This window comes from Sceloporus occidentalis, unplaced genomic scaffold (genome assembly GCF_023333645.1).
Source record: "Sceloporus occidentalis isolate IW3139 unplaced genomic scaffold, rSceOcc1.0.p SCAF_244, whole genome shotgun sequence".
In the NCBI taxonomy this organism is placed as follows: domain Eukaryota; kingdom Metazoa; phylum Chordata; class Lepidosauria; order Squamata; family Phrynosomatidae; genus Sceloporus; species Sceloporus occidentalis.
Window position 1 is genome coordinate 742,963 of NW_028317224.1, and position 24,856 is coordinate 767,818.

General features: G+C 40.2%; 2 protein-coding genes across 2 annotated transcripts; both read left to right on the forward strand.

The window, feature by feature from the left end:
• Window positions 1-761: 761 nt before the first annotated feature.
• LOC149276237 (olfactory receptor 6B1-like) lies at window positions 762-7,794 on the forward strand. The gene is made up of 4 exons (XM_089503849.1): window positions 762-861; window positions 2,927-3,003; window positions 3,337-3,360; window positions 6,853-7,794. Exons 1-4 carry the CDS (start codon window positions 762-764, stop codon window positions 7,792-7,794), a joined length of 1,143 nt encoding a protein of 380 aa, XP_089359975.1.
• A 12,988-nt stretch (window positions 7,795-20,782) lies between these two features.
• LOC149276238 (olfactory receptor 11L1-like) lies at window positions 20,783-21,718 on the forward strand. Its single transcript, XM_089503850.1, has one exon. The coding sequence runs from the start codon at window positions 20,783-20,785 to the stop codon at window positions 21,716-21,718; it is 936 nt and encodes a 311-aa protein (XP_089359976.1).
• The last annotated feature ends 3,138 nt before the right edge of the window (window positions 21,719-24,856 follow it).

A 24,856-nucleotide genomic window follows, 5' to 3' on the forward strand; every position in this document is an offset into this window, starting at 1 on the left:
GCCCTTTTGTTAAAAACTCAAAATTCTGTTGGGCCAATACAGCTGTATTCATTTTTCTAAGATATCAAAAACTGCTATTTTGGACCTAGCTACAGCATACTGAATTTCATGACCTAAAATACCATATATAGAGTATCAAATTACATTATTTGGTCAACTTCTGCTCTTTATGGAGGCTATATATTAGTATGACCATGAATGTAACATGGCCTGCTAACCTTAGAATAATTTGACCCTAAGCCAGGAGTGATCAATAGATCAAAAGATCTATAGAGAATGGAACTGTGTGACTTAAAGGCCGGTATGACCAATGCAGAAAATAATCGCATAACTTCGTAAAGGAGTCCATACTTACAGATTATTATAGGGGTAGTAGAAGCATTGTTAAACACTCATCTACAGACACCAGACAAGCCAGAAGGCTTGTTTTTTTCTCTCACAAATCACGTAGTACTGCTACAATCACAAGGGATCCTGGGTAGGTGCATGCAACTACGGTCAACAATGATCACCCTTTGCCTCTATATCCACTTTATACATGCATCCCTTGAAAGTAATTGCCTGCCATACAAGACGGCCTTTAGACAAAACTCGGCTAAGAGATGCAGTAACCAAATCGCCACTCATTGACAGCTGTGTTTTTATTTATTTTTTTTGAAGCCCGAGGTGTCGTGCTTCTCGTTGGGTGTGCTCCGTGAATCCTGTGAGAGATCGCAGCGAAGCTCAGGTCTGTCGATAAACTGTTTGCTCAGCAACCCCCCATGGCATATGCCAGAGCCTTTCCTCCCCAGCTAGAAGGCCTGCAGGAGGGTCAGATCTTCATTGTTCCCTCCGAAGAGGAGAACCACTATAAGGAAAAAGGTGGGCAGCCACAAGACTTCCCCTGCCTCTCCCAACAAACGACTGGAAACCAGTCCTCACTGCGGTACAGTGCTCCAAAATGTCAAACTAAAAACGTGGCCAAAAGAAAAACGTATTCAGGCCATGATCAAAAGTCCGTGATCCATCCTAATTAATAGCACACCAAAGGAAAGTGCAATTCATGAAAATAAATAAGTGTCCAGCCATTTCTGTGAGGCCGAAAAAGAAAAAAATATACACACACATGCCCAAAGGGGTTTGGAGCGAAAGGTACTTCATCTGTAACGTTGGCCTTCAGTGCCCCTCGTGCTCACAGATTTCACAACGATAAGTGCAGGGATGTGAACCTGATCCAGAATGTCTCTGGGGCTCCATGCAATCTTAGCCTAAAGGCCAGAGAATTAAGCTCTTCCCCCCTACCACTACACTTGATCTTAGCCAAAAAGCTGAGAAGCAGCAACAGAACTCATCAGCACAAGGTTGTGATACCGACTTAATAGTTGAGGCTTCGGGTAGCACAGGACCCATCAGTATGAGTTCATGAAACAGGCTTAATAGTTGAGGCTTGGGGTAGCATGATAAATACCATTACATAAGTTATGGTGGGTAAAGGTGATGGAAAACCCTTCCACTTAAAATTAAGGGGCTAGCAGAAGATTTATTAATCACTTATCTACAAGCACCAGACAAGCCAGAAGGCTTGGTTTTTCCCTCAGAAATCACGTGGTGCTGCCACTTCCTTTGGGCTTTTTTTTAAAAAAGGTTTGCATCTGAGAATGTTACCTTTATGGCCTTATCCATGGCAACTTAATGTTGGATTTACAAATTTTTGTATTTTAGTAAATGATTACTGAAGTAACGAGACCCTCATTTTCTATATTTCAAAAAAATGCAATTCAGATGAAGACTTGACTAGTACGTGGGCCTAAGAACAACTTCTAAGAAAAAGATATTTGGGAGCTTAAAAAATGGCTGCTGTTTTGAGGTCCTCTTTCTACATACAGGTTTGCAGAATCAGTACTTCTATCTAGTCATTTAATTAGGAAAGAGTTAAGGGTCATTTATTGAATCCAGAACTAAGGAAAAGCTGCTACTGGTTTCACTTGTCTTAAAAGTCGGACACAAAAAAAAATATCCAATATGTATGGTAGGTTATGTATAGGTGCTTTAATACAGAATATTGATTAATATATGTTTTATTTGGAGTATATTTTTGTATCTATCTGTAATCTCAGTATATATATTATCAATACAGATCTGATATTTTAAAACATGAAGCACGGTGAATGGTTAATCGCACACAGTTCTGCTTTGAATTCACTTTGTTCCCACGATTCCCTTTTGAGGTTTCCACTTAGTTCAAACGAGGACGTTACAAATTAGCAGCTTGTTAGAGTTTAGAAACAATTACTAATGATACACAAGGAGATCCCCGAGTGACCTCCTGCGCTGATGGGTCTGTATGGGATCAATTAATCCGGTTTGTTTGCATTGCGGAATCTCCCACGTCTGTTACACCATCAGAGAATGAATTGCCAAGTGAAATGGAACTTTTCTGTATGATACAATGACCCATGAAACCAACAGCAATTCTAATGCAATCTGTGCCATCCTATGTCTATAACGGCCAAACACTGTTAGAGGTTATTAAAGAACCTTATGGTATTCAGGCATATTTAAATATACCAATTGTCAACCCATAGTCATCAATTAGGCAATAGAACTACAGACAAAGGTTACTACAGACAAAGGTTACTACAGACACAGATCTCATTTAATATAATATTTATCATGGCTTTCACATATAGTGTAATGTTGACCAATAAATACCAAGGTGTAAAAGGTTTAGTTCTATTGGCTCTACTTTTAGGATAGATGCTGGAAAGATGTTTGTCTTGGGAGCTTCCGTGACTTAAGGACACCCTAAAGTTGTATTTCCCATTATAGATTGTGGACCCCCAGATTGCATTATATACTTCCTGCAGGCAACAGTAAACACTAATTGCAGTACAATACATGGTTTATTTGCTTGGATTAATGTTTAAATCAATCTGTTCCTGATTAGGAATGCAGAAACCACCAGGAAAAGAGCCAGCACTTTCTAGATCCCAGTCCCTCATCCCCAGCTGCCTGACCGATATGGTTGGTTTCGAAGGCAGGATTGTATAGGTTGGTGTGGTTTTCTGTTATAACTAATTTGCGAGTTGATGCTCACTTTAACAGTGAAAATGCCAGAGACCGCTATATCCCAGTCCCCCCCGCCTTTCTGTTTGACCAATTTTATTGGTTGTGGTGGCAGGATTGTGTAAATTGGTGTGGTTTTCTGTTAGAGCTAATTTGTGTATGATCTGCATGCATGTGTTTTACTTATGGTGTGATGCATGCTTGTCATAACTCACTGCCAGCCTTATGAAAGGCTCTTGGAGGCTGGTGGTGATTATTTCATCTATAAAGACATTTTCTGTTTTACCATAGTATGAGTCTTGTCTTGTTATTCAGGTAAGTCTCGATACTGCCCTTGTCAGGGCAGTAAAGCGGTGAATTGCTATGTTCCTGCAAGCTACACTGATGTCGAGGTTCCTAAAGAGCTATGTTTTCTGGTGTCTTCAACTCTAGTCTTGACTGACGGTTGAAGTTTCATGTTCCCAGTGGCCATGGGGAGAAGGAAGGATTGTCTGGCAGGTGTACCCAGGTGAGGTACAGGTCCTTCCTGTCACAATGTTATCACATGGTTTCCTGTGGTTTGTTGACCACTATTCAACCAAGAGGAGATGTCTTGAGCTTGACCTAAATTCCAACCGAATATTCCTCACCTATCTTATCTAATGTTAGAAGGCCTTTTCCAATAAGTTGAATAATTTTCCCCTTTACATAACATTTCTCACAATGACTTCATTTTGTAAGGTCTGTTTTTTTTGTCTGCTATTTATGAGTGCTTTGACCAAGTCAGCTCTAAAACTAAAAATGTAAATCTTGACCATTCCTTTGTACATTTTTCTCTGCAATATCATGTTGTAGGACAGGGCACTCTTGACAAATTTATGGCCAAAATCTTTTCTATTGTGGCCAAACATTGGCCTTTCACTTAAAACTCTCTCTTCTCTTGGACCAGTGCAACTGTACCTTTTTTTCTAAATAGTACCAATATTGCTTTATTATGTAGTTTTTGGCCTGGCTACAGATTATTAAATGGTTAAAAAGCTAGTGGGGTCTATAGAGTATTGAATCATGTGAGCATAGTGTGATTTGTTGAACAGAGGCTGTTCATCCTTCTGTGATGTAACCCCTTCATGACCAAGGATGTGACAGGTAAGGTATCCAAAAAAACATCCATTGCGGACCAATGACATACCTTGTACTTTTAGTTAGAATGTACCCCCATGTTGCCACAATTGTGGCGATCATGGGGATACTGCTGCTGCTGTCTGCCCAGGGGTTCAGGCAACAGTCAAAGAGGGCCCCTGTCAACCCTCTGAATGCTCCTATGGATCACTAATAGTTAAGTATTCGATCACAGAGAGAAGGGGGATCCAAATTTTTTTTTTAAAAAATACAAATTAAGAGTTGGCTCTATGATAGATGCTGGAAAAATGTTTGTCTTGGGAGCCTCCGTGGCTTGAGGGCGCCTGAAGGCTGTATTTCCCATTATAGATGGTGGACTCCCAGATTGCATTACATACTTCCAGCAGGTGACAGTGGACATTAATCGCAGTACAATACATTGCCTCCTTACTTGAATTAATGTTTAAATCAACCTGTTCCTGATTAGAAATCCAGAACCCAACAGGAAAAAGCACCAGCGCATTCTAAACCCACTTCTCTCTCTCCCCCATCCACCTGCCTGTCTGACCAATATTGTTGGTTTCGAAGGCACGATTGTATAAGTTGGTGTGGTTTTCTGTTATAAGTAATTTGCATATGATCTGAATATTGCATTTTACCTATGGTGCGATGCATGCGGATATTCACTTTAACAGTGAAAAGCCCCGAGACCTCAAAATCCCAGTCCTCTCTCCGCGTCTTCTTTGTTTGACCAATATTATTGGTTGTGATGGCAGGATTGTATAAGTTGGTGTGGTTTTCTGTTATGACTGATTTGTGTAAGATCTGCATATTATGTTTTGCATATGGTGTGCCCCTAGTCCCGGCTGAAGCACTGACAACAGGGCAGAGCATTGCTGGCCCCTGCCCAGCACCTGCCAAAGCTAAATGGATTCAGGGAGATAGGGACTATAGAGTAATGAGTCATGTGAGCATAGTTTGATTTGTTGAACAGAGGCTGTTCAGCCTTCTGTCATTTAACCCCTTCATGACCAAGGATGTGACAGGTAAGTTATCCTTTGCGGACCAATGATGTACCTTGTACTTTTAATTAGAATGTACCTCCATTTTGCCACAATTGTGGCAATCATGGGGATGCTGCTTCTGCTGTCTGCCCAGGGGTTCAGGCAACAGTCAAAGAGGGCACCCGTCAACCCTCTGAATGCTCCTATGGGAGCGATCACTAATAATTAAGTCTTTGATCACAGAGAGAGGATGAATCCAAATTTAAAAAAAAAAAAAACATTTTATTTTTAATACATAATTATTACAACATGATCAGGTATTATTGGCACTTTCGAGTCACTTACAGGTCATCTAATTAAGTGTTTCTAATTTACTATATATAATATTTGTTACCTTATAAAATACTATGTAACCACTGATTATTTACCCTTTAGGTCATTTATCATTGATTAGTCTCACCGATCAATAGACAGTGACCTAATATGATCGTTGTAACTCAATCCTAGCAACGAACCGTACCTAACGCTTTCACAAACCACTAACAGTGTCCCGTGCTACCCCTTACACTAGTTTCATGGACAGGTGTGGGTTATCCCTTCGTCATTATCCTATAATCAATTAAGCAGGCAAAATGTTTTGGAGGATCCTTTTCATTATCCAAGTCCACCATAAAGAGAAGACTTCACAACAGCAAATCCATAGGATTTATCACAAGGTGCAAACCATTTATAAGCCTCAGGAAATGAAAGGCCAGATTAGACTTTGCCAAAAAACATAAGGGGACTGTGTATGAAAATGGTTGCAATTCCTAAATATTTCGTACAATATTTTTGTTCAACCTCTTGAAAGCTGAAAGCCTGCACTTCCATTTCATCTCGGTTGTTTCATTTCAGATCCATTGTAGTGGCGTACACAGCCAAAATGATGGAAATTGTCAGTGTTCAAATATTTCCGGACCTAACTGTATGTGGTATCTACCTCCTCAGGGGGAGTGGAAGTTTTTTTTTTGCTTTTGTATAGTTTTTTTTAAAGTTTTTTGGTATTTGGGGGTTTTACCCCTCATGCAACCTCAGCGAAGCCTGGTTAGTCACGTTTACCCTTAACTCGACTGATCACTTGACTCCTTTGGGACAAGACCCAAAATATGTTGTGGTATTTGTTATTCTTTATTATTCTTACTGATATTGTCTCCTGTCTCTCCCTGGGTTAGTCACTACGCTTTAGGGAATCTCACGGCATTCTCAAGGGATTTTGTCAATACATTTGTAGAAATGCACCTCGGAAGATCTGATATAAGGATCAAAACATCACATTCTGTGAAGGGAATAGGATTTCTGTAGTAGAACCTCATTGAGATGACATCTGGACAAACCAAACTATCGCTTCGGAACAGCCTTGTGATTCCAGAAGTAAGATTCACATTCTTGTTTCTATATTTTTGAGTCCAAAATAATATTGTTAAATGTAAAACTCATCATGGAAATACCTGGTAATTATTGTGATTAGTACATTATTTTTCTTACACATTATTGCTCCATGTATTTTCTGCCCAGATAGCATAATATTTCTGAATGATACCCAATGGTTTGCCAAAAGTCACGATTTTTTCTGAAAAAGGTCTCAATATTATGTTATATATTATTATTATTATTATTATATATTCCAGTCTTTAATGACATTAGGAAAAGACCTCTATCTCTGCAGGTAAACTTTGGAAAGAACCAGACCACAGTCACCGAGTTCATTCTCCTTGGATTTCGAGGTCTTCAAAGCTTCAAGATACCCGTCTTTCTTTTACTTCTGATTTTCCATCTTGTAACGTTATCTGGAAACCTTCTTATTATATGGTTGGTTGTATCCAACAAGGCTTTACATTCTCCGATGTACTTCTTTCTTACACACCTGTCTCTATCTGACATATTTCTGACTTCTAATATTATTCCTGAAGCCCTGTGGCTTATATGGCATGGCAGAGGGACTATGTCCTTTTCAAGGTGCATTGTTCAGTTTTATTTTTTTGCTAGTTCTGAAGCTTCAGAGTGTTTAATTTTGTCTGTAATGGCTTATGACCGGTATCTGGCCATCTGTTACCCTCTGCACTATAATTATCTGATGAACCCTGTGCTTTGCAGTACGTTGGTTTCCATATCTTGGTTATTAAGTTTTTTTGCGGTGCTGACTGACACAGTCTCAATAACTCAACTTCAGTTTTGTGGACCAAATACCATTGATCATTTCTTTTGTGATTTAGCTCCAATACTTGATCTTTCTTGTTCAGATACTACTTTTATTGAGATGGAACTTCTCATATTATGTATACCGGTGGCTGTTTTTCCATTGCTCGTTATTGTAGTTTCCTATGCATATATTGTCCTTGCTGTACTTAGGATTTCTTCCAAAAGTGGAAGACAGAAAACCTTCTCCACCTGCAGCTCTCACCTGACTGTAGTCTCCATATTTTATGGGACCCTGATAGGGATTTATATGCTTCCAGCCAAAAGCAAATCATTGAATGTCAGCAAAGTCTTCTCCTTGCTGTATACAGTGTTGACTCCAATGATGAACCCGATCATCTACAGCCTGAGAAATAATGACATCCACGAAGCCATGAAAAAGTGTGGCTTCATGTTAGCCCTTGTTCCTTAATCTTTCTTTGTGTCATGTAGTTTAGTCAGGGAATCCAATATTCTTTATAATATATAGCCCTCTCACCTAAAGGAATAATATGTCCTTGAAAAACATATATGCTATTTAATTATATTATTTCCTGTATTGTCGCTTGGGCAGAATTCTCCTTTTTTACAGTTCCATCTAGAGATGATTAGTGAAGCCATTGAACCTTAATTTCAGCCCAAGGAAATGGGCCATCAAAAAAATTATATAAAAGCAAAAACCCTGACCCAAAAGTAAAAAAGCATCCTAAAATTTACTTTTCATCTTCCTCTTTTCTAACTTACCTCAATAACTGTCTAATCCAGTGGATGAGCACAAGCGCACGTGAACCCCCAAGTGCCCACATGCCATGAAGCCTCCTGTCCCCTGATGTAGCCTGCCTAAGCCTATCGCATGCGCTATAGGAAGAAAGAACCTATTTGGCTCAATTGCTGCCACGCTTGATAAATCCCCGGCTGAGCCGCCCATTTGATCCCCGTTCGCACAGTAAAAGATGTGCGAGCGGGGGAGGAGGTCCCAGCCAACACACTGCCCGCCCAGCCTGGAGTCTTCCCGCCTTCTCCAGTGACTGACACAAGCGGGTAGGCTAACAACTTTCTGCTTCCCAGTCCTTCCTACAGCCACACTGATGATTGGCCCCACCCTTTCCTTATAGTATCCACACTGCTCAGCAACTTATCTAACAGTAAGTATAAAATGAATATTTGGGCTGCTGAAAGTTAGCGGAGGTGGGGGTTAATTTATGGGCAGTTAGGGTTAATGGGGTGTTTAGGGTTAATTTAGGGGCAGTTATGGTTAATGGGATCTCTATGGTTAATTTAGTGGCAGTTATGGTTGATGGGATCTTTAGGGTTAATTTAGGGGCAGTTATGGTTACATAGTTACATAGTTCAGCCTTCCCATATCTGTATTTCTTGTTAATCCAAAAGAAGGCAAAACAAATCTTTGATTGGGTCTTTAGGGTTAATTTAGGGGCAGTTATGGTTGATGGGGTGTTTAGGGTTAATTTAGTGGCAGTTATGGTTGATGGGGTGTTTAGGGTTAATTTAGGGGCAGTTATGGTTGATGGGGTCTTTAGGGTTAATTTAGGGGCAGTTATGATTGATGGGGTCTTTAGGGTTGATTTAGGGGCAGGTATGGTTGATGGGGTCTTTAGGGTTAATTTAAAAGAAGTTATGGTTGATGGGGTCTTTAAGGTTAATTTAGGGAAATGTATTTTAACCTCTACATTAAGTAGTAAATGTACATTTCATTTTCAAAATGTAAATATTGTGAACCCCCATTGGAATTACCCACCAGATCTAAGTTGCATCCTAGATAACACCCCATCACCTAAAGCTCAACATCTCCAAGGCTGAAATTTTAGTTATTTGCCCCGTCTCTCAAATTCATTGTCGAGAATCCATAATTCTACTCAACAGCCCAAGTTCACGGCCACAGTGTTACAATTAGACTTGGGCACCAGGGGGCTCTTCGTGTTCGTCTTCGTGCTCGTCTTCGGGGAAAAAAAAATCTTCGTATTCCGCGAATATTCGCCCGTTCCTGTCTTCTCTTCGGGCGAATATTCGTTTTTTCTTCGTTTTTTCCGGTTAAGGGGTTAATACGGGGTTAACGCAGCTCTGGCGCCAGTACTTTAAATGTGTGTATCAGCAACTCCATTGGTCGCCAGCAGGGGGCCTCCTGCTGTCGACCAATGATCACAGTACCATATATAGCTAATATATTCTCGGGCAGAATATTCTGCTACTCAGTGTAAAACCAACAGAGGGCAGCATTCTGTCCGATGATATATTAGCCATATGTGGCAGTGTGTTAATTTTCATTTATTAATTATTTAAATAAAATATATTTCCATGATCCGCTGGTCTCCCCACTGCAACAGTTAAATGTCCGCACTCACGGACATTAATTTTGTCGAATTTACAAACTCTTTTTTTCTATTTATTTTGGGTTTTTTTGTATTAAACTGTTAGACGAAAGGATCATGGGAATAAATGCAAATGAGCACACGGCCCCATATGGCTTATATATCTTTGGACAGAATGCTGCCCTCTGTTGGTTTTACATTAAGTAGCATATGTTTGAAGTCCAAAGTTATTCTGCTACTCAACGTAAAACCAACAGAGGGCAGCATTCTGTCCGAAGATATATTAGCCATATGTGGCAATGTGTTCATTTTCATTTATTAATTATTTAAATAAAATATATTTCCATGATCCGCTGGTCTCCCCGCTGCAACAGTTAAATGTCCGCACTCGCGGACATTAATTTTGTCGAACTTCCAAACTCTTTTTTTCTATTTATTTAGGGGTTTTTTTGTATTAAACTGTTAGACTATGGCTAATATATCTTTGGACAGAATGCTGCCCTCTGTTGGTTTTACGTCGAGTAGCAGAATAACTTTGGATTTCAAACATATGCTACTTAATGTAAAACCAACAGAGGGCAGCATTCTGTCCAAAGATATATAAGCCATATGGGGCCGTGTGCTCATTTGCATTTATTCCCATGATCCTTTCGTCTAACAGTTTAATACAAAAAAACCCCAAAATAAATAGAAAAAAAGAGTTTGGAAGTTCGACAAAATTAATGTCCGCGAGTGCGGACATTTAACTGTTGCAGCGGGGAGACCAGCGGATCATGGAAATATATTTTATTTAAATAATTAATAAATGAAAATGAACACACTGCCACATATGGCTAATATATCTTCGGACAGAATGCTGCCCTCTGTTGGTTTTACGTTGAGTAGCAGAATAACTTTGGATTTCAAGCATATGCTACTTAATGTAAAACCAACAGAGGGCAGCATTCTGTCCGAAGTTATAGTAAGCTATTTATACTAAGTTAAATGTCCGTACCGGCGACTTTGTTGGTCGCTGGCACTGACATTTAACTGACACAGTGGGGAGACCACTGGTGTCCCTGCTGTGTCAGTTAAATGTCCGTACCAGTGACTTTGTTGGTCACTGGCACGGACTTTTAAGTTAACTGGTGCAGCAGGGTCCCAGGTTGCTTTTTTTTTCTGCCTAGCAACTAGTGGTAAGGGGCCGTGCGAGTGAGCCTATTGGTCGCTTGCACAGCCCTTTACCCTACAGATTTCTGCTCCCATTATCCAACGCAGCATTGCAGGGGTTAACGGGAGCGGAAATCAGGAATTAAAAAGGCTGTGCAAGTGAGCCTATTGGTCACCTGCAGGGTCTTCCTCTGGCATCAACCAATTGTTTGATGCCAGAGGAAGACCCTGCAGGTGACCAATAGGCTCACTCACACTGCCCTGTAACCCCTGACGACGAACCTTCTGATTTCCACTTCAGTCAACTCCCGCGATGCTGTGAAGATAAGGTAAATTAGATGGGGGAGGGACCGGGTAGATTAGTAGACGAAGGCGAAGATTCTTCGTGTGTGAGTCTTCGTCTTCGCCTACGTTTTACCTGCACTGTCTTCTCTTCTTCATGTCTTCGGAACGAACACGAAAACGCACTCTTCGTGTTCGTTTTCATGTTCGCCCGAAGACGAATGCACAAGTCTAGTTACAATTGAATTCACTCTCTTTAATCTTTTATATCCAGTGGCATCCCAAGCCCTGCCACTGTCCCCTTCAAAATATCTCCAGAATTTGGCCTTCTCTTGCACAAGACACAATTAAAATACAAATGAATTCCCTTGTAATACTCCTTAAAATGGCCTCCATTTGTGCCTAGTCCAGTTCATTCTAAACATATTTACCAAACTAATTTTATCATCCCTTTTCTCTTCATCAGCTGCCCCATTATGTTAATTCCTCCACTGGCTCCCAATACCCTCCATTATAGAATATAAACGTTGATGCTTGCCTCGTGAACGCTTGGTAAAGCTGCACCACATACATATCTGCTTTTATTTCTAAATACTCTCTTAACCCCCAACTATGCTCTCCCCTTGACTTCCACCTCTCTTCAGCCCACTTGCATATCTAGGATTTTATACATATTGTACCTGTTCCCCGGAATTTTTCATCCTGTGTTATGCAAACCTACTCTAAAATGCTCAATACAATCTAATTTGTTCAGAGGGTGTTACAATCTATTGTCTGATACCCACAACCTGCATCTTGAAACTAAAAGATCTGTATTACCCAAAATTAGGATCCCCCACACCACTATTTTCTCTTCCATGTCATAAGACTTCTATACTTCGAGATTGTTTTCTTGCATCCTGATTGGTGTGTTTTCTTTGAGAGACCTTTTTTTCCTCGGTGGAGCACCTTTACTCCAAGAACTGGAGCGGCTACCCATCTTGTAGGAAGGTGGCGGCAACCACGAGAGACATCCCAGTAGACCCTTGGTTCCCGTTACATAAATCATACCTGGGTACTTTTGAGTACCCGGAACCTACCCTTGTGGGATGCGGCCAGGACTGCCCCTGTTGTCAGTGGGCTGACCCACCGACGTCTGTGGGTGGTCCTGTTGACATTGCGGTGTTCCCGCTGATGTCAGTGGTTGTCACCAGCCTAAACAAAGTTCACATGGCATTCTGTACTGTTATACATATAAATATTAAATCATCTTCATGCTAAACAATGAAATTCCTCAAACTCCATGTACCCATTTTCTAAGTATTTTCACATACAGGATTGGCATGCTTGCTTTCAGATATTTCACAAAATTTATGATCCAGGTTAAATGAAAGGAAAAATAAAGGAACCAAAAGTTTGGTTCAAAAGAAATTTAATTAATCTGCAGCACTTTTTGTATTCTGGTTCAGAATATTGTGGCATTGCCACTAATTCTAATGGTGTAATATGTTAGTTGGTAAATCTAAGGGGCAACATTGCTGGGCAAATCATGGGGGTAGGGAAAAAAGGAGCACTCACTGCTTTCTGTTGATTAAGACTGCCATGGATTTTATTTTAATTTAAGGCAAGGAGGTTATTAAAATAACTCACATAATCTGGTCTGCATCTCTCTTTTGTGAGATGAAGGGATGAAAAATGGATTTAATTTATAGGGAGTATTCTAAATTCCTGTTGGGCTATTTGTAATAAACATTTTAAATTAATTTTGATATCCTGATTCCTGAGACTGTATATAATTGGGTTATAAAATGGCCCTAGCACTGTATATAAAAGAGAAAGTACTTTATTGCCATTAAATGATTGCCCATAGTAGGCGCACACTACAGTCAGGTGAGAGCTGCAGGTGGAGAAGGCTTTCTGCCTCCCGATGCTGGGCGTGATTCCAAAGATGGTGACGTGTGAAAATAATAAAGAAAAAAGGACAGTCACAAAAGGTATGACTAAAAGAAAGTATTAAAGCTCTGTAAGAGTTTGTTTTGTAGAAGATAACTCTAGTAGGGGACCAAGGTCACAGAAATAATGGTCAATTACATGACCGCAGAACCGTAAAACAGAAACCAATGGTGCAGTGATGAATATTATTGTAAATGCTAAAAACCAAGAAAAAAGAACACGTTGGAGGCAGAACTTAAAACCAATGACAGAGGTGTAATGTAACAGGCGGCAGTGGCTAAATATCGGTCATAGGACATCACCGTGAGAAGAAGACACTCTGTGCCTGTTAAAACTCCAAAACATTAAGCTGTATGATGCAGCCAGTAAGAGAAAGTGTGCTTCCTCCACTAATTATAACACGGAGCATATAATCAGGGCCGGACTGGCCCACCGGGATACCGGGAAATTTCCCGGTGGGCCGGAAGGTCCGTGGGCTGGGCGGCCTGCAGACTTACCAAGAAGACAGCCGCTGAGCGGCTGCAAATGGCAATGAACGCCTCCCTCGGTGCCAGGGGCGGGCTGGGCAGGGGGGCAATTGCCCCCCAGGCTTCCCGAAATCCCGTGTGCGATGGCCGTCTAGTGATGGGAGCAGTGTGAGGGGTGAAAGCTCCGCCCCCTCGCACTGACCTTTCAACCCTCATGCTGCTCCCATCACTATGCGGCCATCAGATTGCTGGGAATGTAATCTGAACGGCCGGTGCGTGCTGATGCCGCCGGCCGCCTCTGCTTTAATACTTTTTTTTTACTTTATATGGCAAGCCGATCCAGCTTACCATATAAATAAAAAAAAAGTGTTAAAGTAGCTCCGGCCGGCGGCATCAGCACGCATCGGCCGTTTAGATTACATTCCCAGCAGTCTGATGGCTGCATAGTGATGGGAGCAGCGTGAGGTGGAAGCTCCACCCCCTCGCACTCAGCCTGCTGGAGCACCGGATGTCAGGTCAGTGACATCCTGTCAGCATAGAGGAGAACAGTGTGCAGCTACCAGAGGACGGAAGTCAAGAGAAGTAGAAGGTGAGTAAAATAATGTATTTTTTGTACTGTAGAATGTTTTTTGTATTTGTTAAAAACAAAAAAAATCGGCATGTGTGTGTATGTAAGTGTGTCCCCCTATATGCCACTCTGCCTCCAGAAATGCCTTATACCCCCCTATATGCCACTCTGTCCCATGATATGCCTTTTAACCCCCTATATGCCAGAGTTGCATATAGGGGTATAAGGCATTTCTGGATGCAGAGTGACATATAGGGGGTCAAAAGGCATATCTGGAGGCAGAGTGGCATAAAGGGGGTTAAAAGGTATATCATGGGGCAGAGGAGCATATAGGAGGGTATAAAGCATATCGGGGAGGCAGAGTGGCATATAGGGGGCATAAGGCTTTTCTGGAGGCAGAGTGCCCCATGATATGCCTTTTAACCCCCTTCATGCCACTCTGCCTCCAGAAATGCCTTATACCCCCTATATACCACTCTGTCCCATGATATGCCTTTTAACCCCCTATATGGCAGAGTGGCATATAGGGGGTTAGAAGGCATATCATGGGACAGAGTGGCATATATTATTTTTTATTTAATATGGCAAGCTGGATCGGCTTGCCATATAAAGTAAACAAAAATGTCCCATGATATGCCTTTTAACCTCCTATATGGCAGAGTGGCATATAGGGGGTTAGAAGGCATATCATGGGACAGAGTGGCATATAGGAGGGTTGAGGCATATCAGGGAGGCAGAGTGGCATATAGGGGGGTATAAGGCTTTTCTGGAGGCAGAGTGACATATAGGGAGTTAAAAGGGATGTCATGGGGCAGAGGGGCATATAGGAGGGTATAAAGCATATTGGGGAGGCAGAGTGGCATATAGGGGGCATAAGGCTTTTCTGTAGGCAGAGTGCCCCATGATATGCCTTTTAACCCCCTTTATGCCACTCTGCCTCCAGAAATGCCTTATACCCCCCTATATGCCACTCTGTCCCATGATATGCCTTTTAACCCCCTATATGGCAGAGTGGCATATAGGGGGTTAGAAGGCATATCATGGGACAGAGTGGCATATAGGGGTATAAGGCATTTCTGGATGCAGAGTGAGGGTATAAAGAGAGGGTATAAAGCATATCAGGGAGGCAGAGTGGCATATAGTGGGGCATAAGGCTTTTCTGGAGGCAGAGTGCCCCATGATATGCCTTTTAACCCCCTATATGGCAGAGTGGCAAGCCTGGGGGCAGAGGTGCATAACTCGGGGGTAGGTTGTCAAATGAAAGGAAATAAAAACCAAACATGTCTCAATCATAGCTTTTATTAAATATGGAAAAAAATAGTCTACATGAATTAATAAAGAAATAAAAGTTTCTTACCAGAATATCGTGAAGAATAATGTGATCAGTGTTTTGTTCCACTAAATAAAATGGAACTCTTTCATCTAACAATGTTCGCAGTAGCAAATGTTTTGATCCTATTCTGTGTAATGTATTTCATTTATTAGGGCCTTTTAACACTTTTGCTTTCTGGCATTTTAATACAAATAATGAGATAAAAAGAATTGCACATAGTGTGACTCGGGTGTGTATAAGGGGTGCGTGTGGGTATAAGAGCTTCACCGTGAGATAAACTATATGGGGCTGGTCTCCAAATTTTTCCAGGGCTGCTTTTCAGTCCCAGTCCGGCCCTGCATATAATGTACCGCAATAACTGTACATCTCAACCATTTTCTCTCTATGAACTGAGATTTATCAGATTGGTGGTGAAGGGAAAATACTTCCAATTGACCAGAGCAGATAAAATCCAATGTGACAACTGTACGAGGCATAAAATGGCAAAATTCCTATGGACCTGTGTAAGTTGTTATTTCAGGCAAGTTCTGCAAGAGGAGAAATATTGTTCTAGGGTTTTATTTGTACATTCAGTTTGGCCATTGGAATACGGCTAAAAGGGAGTTGACAAGGAACATTGAATATATAATCCTTTGGGAAACACAGCCAATAAATTACACATAAACTTAGTGTCTCTGTACAACAAAATATTGCCTGGCAGTCCATGCAGCCAAAATTTCTTATTAGAAAGTAGACACATGCAAATGGGCCAAAAACAAATCGTTCTTGTTTAATTTTTGGTACATTTTTGCCTCATTTACGGACAACTAATTTCATTCCCTCACTTAAATTCTTCTTTGTATGCGATTGTGAATTGAAGGTGGACAGTCTCTGGTTGTTTGTACATAACTGTAAGTCAATTGGTCACAACAGAGTAGTTTGTTTTGGCCATATATGTATTTTAATAATGTTATCATATCATCCCTAAGAAGCATATTTCTTGTATGCACAAGTACAACATGTATAGTATTTACTATTTACTAATTACAACGGTCTTCCACTTTATTCTACTGATTTTGAGGCCCTACATTTTCATTTTTCCAGATTTTAAAATGTCTTTAATACATATGATGGCTGTGTGGGATCTTCAAATTTCCTCCACTTACAAATGCACTAAATGATTCTTTAGAATCTTCCTGGGGCCCTTCTCTGTTCCAGCATGACTGTGGCCCCTGGGCACAGAACAAGGTCCATAAAGATATTGGTTGATGGGTGTGGTATTTAGGAACTCAAATAACCTGCAAAGAGCCTAGATCTTAATCCTATTGAATACTTTTGGGGTGAATTGGAACACTGACTACGAGTCAGGCCTTCTCATCCAACATCAGTCCCTGACTTTACTGATGTTGGATGAGAAGATATGCTCTTTTGGCTGAATGGGCCCAAATTCCCAAAGACACAAAGAAGAGTTAAAGCTGTTATAGCCACAAAGAAGGTCCCCCCGACCTTCTTTGTGGCTATAACAGCTTTAACTCTTCTTTGTGTCTTTGGGAATTTGGGACTCCATATAAATGCCCATAGTATTTTTATAATATGATGTCCAACGAGCTAATATGTGTGCCAGATGTCTACCTACTTTTGATCAGGAGATGTGATAGAAACATACAAATATTTAAGGCATTTGACAAATTATAGGTAGGGGTGTGATTTCAAAGGAGGAGAAGTGTTAGAACAAGAGGTAAGAATCTAAAACTAAAGGGTGAGAGATTTAGATGTAATATAAAGAAGTTTTACTTCTTACAGGGAAGGTGGTAGATAAATGGCCCACCATTGTGGAGAAGGCTAATACAGAGAGATAATTTAAAATGAATGGAATAGGCATAAAGCCATCCTGACTCTACAACAATGCCAAGGACTGATTAAAGTTTGACTAGATGTGCCAAACGGATCTTCTCTGCCATCAAGTTCTTTGTTTCTATAAAGCTGAGCTCCATAAACTGAGTAATAAAGCCTTATTTAACATTTAGGTCAGACTCAACTTCAATTCTGAAGCCATTTCGAGGGTATAGGAGCATCTGCAACTTTTTGCAATTTACAGGAGAGGGCATGGAAGTTCAATGTGGATCATTGTCTTATTGCATCAACTTGGGAAATCTTATTTATAATTTTTTCCCCTAATTGATAGCAAGCTACCCAGGCCCTACTTAGTAGCATTGTAGACTCATATCATGTTTCTTCCACCATCCTTTAGAGTAGCAGTGAGATGTTGATATGTCGTAGACTTGTGCAAATGTACCACAAATGATTCAGACAAATTTTTGTTTCATTTTTCTGGTCCATTCATTTTTGGACAACAAATTCGTCTTTTTGGTCCATTCGTTTTTCGACAACTAATTACGTTTTCTGCTCTTTCGGTTTGGATGAAACTTAGGGAGCATTTTACATTCAAAAACTAAATTTGTTGTCACTCATTCACTGTCCATCTTCTCATTCACATTTTCTTTTACTCTTTTTGTCCACGTTCTCATTCATTCTCTCTCCCTCTCTCACACTTTGAATGTCTCTTTCTGTAAGTCTTTAACAACTAGACTTGTGCATTCGTCTTCGGGCGAACATGAAAACGAACACGAAGAGTGCGTTTTCGTGTTCCTTCCGAAGACACGTTGAAGAGAAGACAGTGCCGGTAAAACGTAGGCAAAGACGAAGACTCACACGCGAAGAATCTTCGCCTTCGTCTACTAATCTCCCCGGTCCCTTCCCCATCTAGCCTACCTTGACTGAAGCGGAGGTTCATCGTCAGGGGTTACAGGGCAGTGCGAGTGAGCCTATTGGTCACCTGCAGGGTCTTCCTCTGGCATCAGCCAATGGTTGATGCCAGAGGAAGACCCTGCAGGTGACCAAGAGGCTCACTCGCACAGCCTTTTTGACTCCTGATTTCCGCTCCCGTTAACCCCTGCGATGCTGCGTTGGATAACAGGAGCAGAAATCCGTAGGGTAAAGGGCCGTGCAAGCGACCAATGGGCTCACTCGCACGGCCCCTTATCACTAGTTGCTATGCAGAAAAGAAAAAAGCCTGGGACCCTGCTGCAACAGTTAAAAATCCGTGCCAGCGACCAACAAAGTCACTGGTATGGACATTTAACCTAGCATAAATAACTTACTATATCAGAATACTGCCCTCTATTGGTACGATACATTGAGTAGCTTAATAAGTTATTATGCTACTTAATGTAAAACCAACAGAGAGCAGCATTCTGTCCGATGATATATTAGTCATATGTGGCAGTGTGCTCATTTGCATTTATTCAAATATATTCCCATGATCCTTTCGTGTAATGGTTTAATACAAAAAACCAGCCAAAATAAATAGAAAAAAAAGAGTTTGCAAGTTCGACAGAATTAATGTCCGCAAGTGCGCCCGAGAATATATTAGCCATATATGGTAGTGAGCTTAGAGTTGCTGATACGCACATTTAAACTACTGGCGTTAGAGCTGCTGCGGTACGCGTTAACCCTGTATTAACCCCTTAACCAGAAAAAACGAAGAAAAAACGAATATTCGCCCGAAGAGAAGACAGGAACGGGCGAATATTCGTGGAATACGAAGATTTTTTTTTTGACGAAGACGAGCAGGAAGAGCCCCCTGGTGCCCAAGTCTACTAACAACATTCTTGGCTCTTCTGCTCTTGCAACAATCTCAACTGTCAACATTTATAGACAATTTGTCTTATGTGGATTGATGAACATTGAGGCTTTTAAAGATATTTTATAGCCAATTCTCACTTTAAGCAATTCTTCATCTTGCGTCTTTAGAGAGCTTCTTTATTTGAAGCATTGTTCACATAAGGCAATGTCTATTGTGAATAGAAATCTCAAACTCTGACCCGCAGCTCCAATTGCATCTCAACGATTGGACTCCAGGTTAGCTGACTCCAACTAGCCTTTAAGGAATTTAAAGTGAGTGTAACAACAGGTTGAAGAGAATTAAGCTGCTTTGAGATATGTCATAATTGCTGCTCTGAGCCTTCTTCCCTTATATTCTCTGTGCAATGCTGATCCCCAGTGCTCTTCACAGTGATGATCATATTCTTTACACAATATAAAGCCTTTGAATCAGTTTTTGACTGTTTATTGTTCTGCACTTCTGAAACAATGTGAGGCATCCCCAGAAAAGAATATTCTCAATTTATCATCAATTTAACCAAAATATTTGTGAAGTTCCTTATTCATTCCTTCTTTTTCAGCGGTGTAACAGAGTGGTAAGTTTACCAACCTTTTTTATTTTAATTTGTTAAATGGAATTTAATATTCTCTACCTATTAACCCATGATTTCATAAGGAATTAACTTTATCTGTGCTCCGAAACACTTTGGCATTTTTGGAGATGACTCATCTTAAGGTTAATAAATCTTAAAGTAATCCTGCAGCTCCAAAAATCCTTTTAGTATCTTGCTTACAACCAGACACTTGCCCCCAATAGTGTAAGACCAGAATATTGGTATTGCCAACTCTGGGCTTTCTAAAATGGGACTTTTGATTTTCTTAATAATTTTACTGTTTTATGTGTCATTTTCAAATTTAGAGAAATACTAAAAAAGAGAATATATAAAATAGTTTCTGTCAAATTTAAGATTTATGAATTTTTTAGATGTACAAAGAAACATTAGCATATGCTAGGATGACCATGTCTAGTGGCTTACTTGGCTTGTACACCGTCATGCTGAACGTGGGGGCCCTTAATCCCAGCTCTATGAATTTGCCTGCACAACAACTATTTTGATTGGTCCATTTGCATGCTGGACTACCTTAAGACCTCCCAAGAACCTAAGCTTAGAAAATAATGAATAATAACCACAATATCATTATGATTATTATAAATAGTATAAAAGTATCATCCATACTTTGTGAATATATATATTTTCTACTATTATTTATTGTTAAGAAGAAAAATATTTTACATGCTTTTCTCAAATTTGTATCTTTATAGGTTTATACAGTACGTTGGTCATATAGCATATTTTTAAACATGAACGCCTATTGAATCTAATGTAGGTTGAATGCTCATCTGTTCTTCCTAATCTTCTCGATGGGTTATTATATTTAATTATTTTTGCAGGTTCCAGATACAGACTGAAAATCTCTGATATCTCTGATTTTAGGATTAACAAATCAACAAAGCATAACGTGAGCAAGAACCTGGTTTTAGATTGTTGTCACCATTATTCTTCTTTTTAACGACTGTAACAAATATTCGTTTCAAATTCATCTTCATGTAACAAAACCTAATTAACTTATTTCACCTACATAAAAATAATACATGTGTATTGAGAAAAGTACTACATGAATATCTTATTGCTCCAGTGGAAAGGTGAATAAAGTAAAGTATGATTGATACCAACCAGACAGAAGCGGTGGAGATTCTGCTGTTGGGTTTTCAGAATCCCCAGATTTTTAACTCTTTACTTTTTCTTCTGTTCCTTGTGATCTACATCTTGACGATAGTCTGGAACCTGCTGATTATTATATTGGTGGCAAAGTTTCAGAGTCTGAAATCTCCCATGTATTTCTTCCTCACTCAGCTATCAGTGTGTGATATCCTTGTAACAACAAATGCAGTCCCCAATTTGCTCCATGTTATAATTAATGGAGGAAGCACAATATCGCTTACAGGCTGCATCACTCAGTTTTACTTTTATTCTATTCCAGAAAGCACAGAGTGTTTCCTTCTCGCAATGATGTCCTATGACCGGTATTTGGCCATTTGTCGCCCGCTGCATTACACCTCCATCATGAGTTTTAGGCTTTACGCACAACTCATTCTTATTTCTTGGCTTTTATCATGTATGGTTACATTTTCCGTTGCCTCCCTGGTTTCTTCCTTACAATTCTGTGGTCATATCATTGACCATTATTTTTGTGATCTTTTTCCTCTCCTAGAGTTGTCTTGTACAAAGCATACTGTTGCTGAACTTGTAGACTTTGTGGTAGGTATCCCTTACGTAGGTATACCTTTCTTCTTTATTATCTTCACATATGTTTCCATTTTTATCACCATCCTTGGAATTTCCTCCAGCATTGGGAGGCAGAAAGCCTTTTCCACCTGCAGCGCTCACCTGACTGTAGTTTGTGCCTACTATGGGACCCTAACAACAGTATATATTGCACCCACTAAAGGGCATTCATTTAATGTTAATAAAGTATTATCTATTCTTTATACCGTTTTAGGCCCTTTTCTTAACCCAATTATATACAGTCTTAGGAATCAGGATATTAAAATAGGTGTGAAAAAGTTTATTTCAACTACCCTTAGAGTAGAGTAGAAATTTAGCATTAGTGATTAAAAATCAATTCTCCTTGTTTGCCTTCTATCAAGGCTTGGTATTCACCCTGTATGATGATGTAGTACCTACCAGGTCATTTTCACTGGACTGGCCTTTTAGGACCACCAAACAAATCTTAAACCCAATCTTCAGGATCCTTTCGAACGCTTGGAGCGAAGACAACCGGCCAGAATGGTGGACCTTTAAGTTCGGCTAGGCCTCAGGAGAATACTTCTTCTGCAACTGTAGCTCAACACTGTCTAAATAAAGGGACTTCCTAATTTTTAAAAAATATTTTTTTGAAGCCTGAACGGCTCCGCTGTGAAGAAACACAAAAATAGTGACTATTGCCAAATGTGTCATAAGGCCACAGTGGACACCAAGTCTTCTTCTTCCTTTTCTTCAGGGGTCACACTCTACGAGGGATACGCGACCCCTTCCTTCCCTCCCGGTCATAAGGCCTAAAGGAGGGAAGGATCTTCTTTGTCCCTGCCTGCAAGGGTTGGGACTACTGAAACAATCGATAGTGGAGGAGGAGGCCCTCAGAAGGGCTACCTAACTCCCCTCCTCACCAGGAAAGCCAGACCTTTTTAGGGGACCTGGCTCTACCTTGGCATTTCCGGTGTCTTCCATACGTATACTGTGCCTTCCGAATAGATGTATTTCTCGCGCGCGCGCACGCACGCACGCGCGCGCAGCGAACTGTTCACAAGGTGCTCCAGAAGGAAGCCTCAGCCCTTAGGCTGGTGTGATAAAAGTATCAAATTGGCTGTGGCCAATGAGCACACTGCCACATATGGCTAATATATGTTCGGATAGAATGCTGCCCTCTGTTGGTTTTACATTAAGTAGCATTGTTCCATATGCTTGAAAGAAATCCAGTTATTATGCTACTTAATGTAAAACCAACAGAGGGCAGCATTCTGTCCGAACATATATTAGCCATATGTGGCAGTGTGCTCATTTGCATTTATTCAAATAAAATATATTCCCATGATCCTTTCGTGTAATGGTTTAATACAAAAAACCCCCCAAAATAAATAGAAAAAAAGAGTTTGCAAGTTCGACAGAATTAATGTCTGCGAGTGCAGACATTTAACTGTTGCAGCGGGGAGACCAGCGGATCATGGGGATATATTTTATTTAAATAATTAATAAATGAAAATAAACACACTGCCACATATGGCTAATATATCTTCGGACGGAATGCTGCCCTCTGTTGGTTTTACACTGAGTAGCATAATATTCTGCCCGAGAATATATTAGCTATATATGGTAGTGTGCTCATTGGTCCCCAGCAGGAGGCCCCCTGCTCGCGACCAATAGAGTTGCTGATACGCACATTTAAACTACTGGCGCCAGAGCTGCTGCGGTACGCGTTAACCCCGTATTAACCCCTTAACCGCAAAAAACGAAGAAAAAACGAATATTCGCCCAAAGAGAAGACAGGAACGGGCGAATATTCATGGAATACGAAGATTTTTTTTTTGACGAAGACGAGCACGAAGACGAACACGAAGAGCCCCCTGGTGCCCAAGTCTAATGGAAACCCTTCCACTTAAATTTAAGGGGTAGTAGAAGTATTATTAAAAACTCATCTACAGACACCAGACAAACCAGAAGGCTTGTTTTTCCCTTAGAAATCTCATGGTGCTACCACAACCACAAGTGATTCTGGGTAGGCGCATGCAAATAAGGTCAACAATTATCATCTTTGCCTCTATATCCACTTTATACATGGATCCCTTGAAAGTAATTGCCCGCTGTACAAGACAGCCTTTAGACAAAACAGCTGTTGAAGTTGGGGGGCCCGGGGCAATTTTTCGCACCAGGGTCACCGTGGTTTCTATTTAACCCCCTGCCTTAAAGGTAAAGTATGTGTTTTGCAGATGATTCAGAGGGCTTCAACTGGGTAGATGTCCTGGAGAAAGTTCAGAGAAGGGCTACTAAAACTGTGAAATGATTGCAGGAAAGAGTAATGAATCTCAATGTCTTAGACAATAAAAGAGAGATAAAGGATGTGATAGAAACAAAATGAAGGAGAGAATTTTGATTCAGATGAGGAGAAACATTAGAACAAAAGGTCTTTATCTAAAACAAGAGGGTTGCTTTATTGATTGGGTAGTAGATACATAATTTTGCATTCAAGCAGAAATGGTAGAAGTAAATCCAATAAGGGAAAATCATGAATCTAAGAAAAACACTTTGCAACTCCTATTATGATTTTATTTTTTATTTTTATGTCTTGACATATTTATTTAAATGTATCAGGTTATGGACAGCCTTGAGCTAAATTGTCTTTCTCAAAAAGTCAAACATTTATTAGAAGAAGGGCATTACTAGGTTTCAACAATTTATTGAATGTATTGTCTCTGGAAACGCCAGTTTTGAGACATAATATTCTAGAATATACAGTGAAGGCTTGACCAATCGCAAAGTTTATAAATAGATAAGGGACCTGTGATGGAACCTATAGATCAATACTGATTTTCTTGTTGTAACTAACATGACATCACAAAGGTCATGATTAATTTCATACTAATGCTACCACAAATGATATTATTTACATTACAAGTGATACCAACAATGACATCACTACCACATCTAACAATAACACTGCATTGTTGAAGCGTAACAATACTCTATACCTCCAGTTCTCCCAAAACAGTAGCCCACCAACTCTATGTGTGGGTGGAGGCTCTGACCTCCAGAAGACCTGGTTAATGGAAAAGGAGACAGGGACACAGAAGTTGTCATCAGAGAAGGTAGCAAAACTTTGAGAGAGAATGAATTAGGGTGCGAGAGTGATTGAGGCCATCCAAAGATGAAAATTAAAAAGTAAGAAAAGACACAAAAAATTGTGGTATCAGCACATAAATTTTATTTATGTACATTTGTGCCCCATACTGCCTATGGAGTCTGCACACTCAATACAAGGTCCCATCTTGGTCATTTCAAAGAGAAATTCTGAATTCTTAATACTGGGCAAATTCATTAACTTGATTTTTTTTAAATGATTAATTTATTTTGTTATTTTTTTATCTTTAGCTGTGAAGAGGGTAGTCATTTTCAGAGTTGATGTTGAGGACACGGTAGTTCACATTCAACTTGCTTGCCCTCGCCTCTAACTCATGAAAT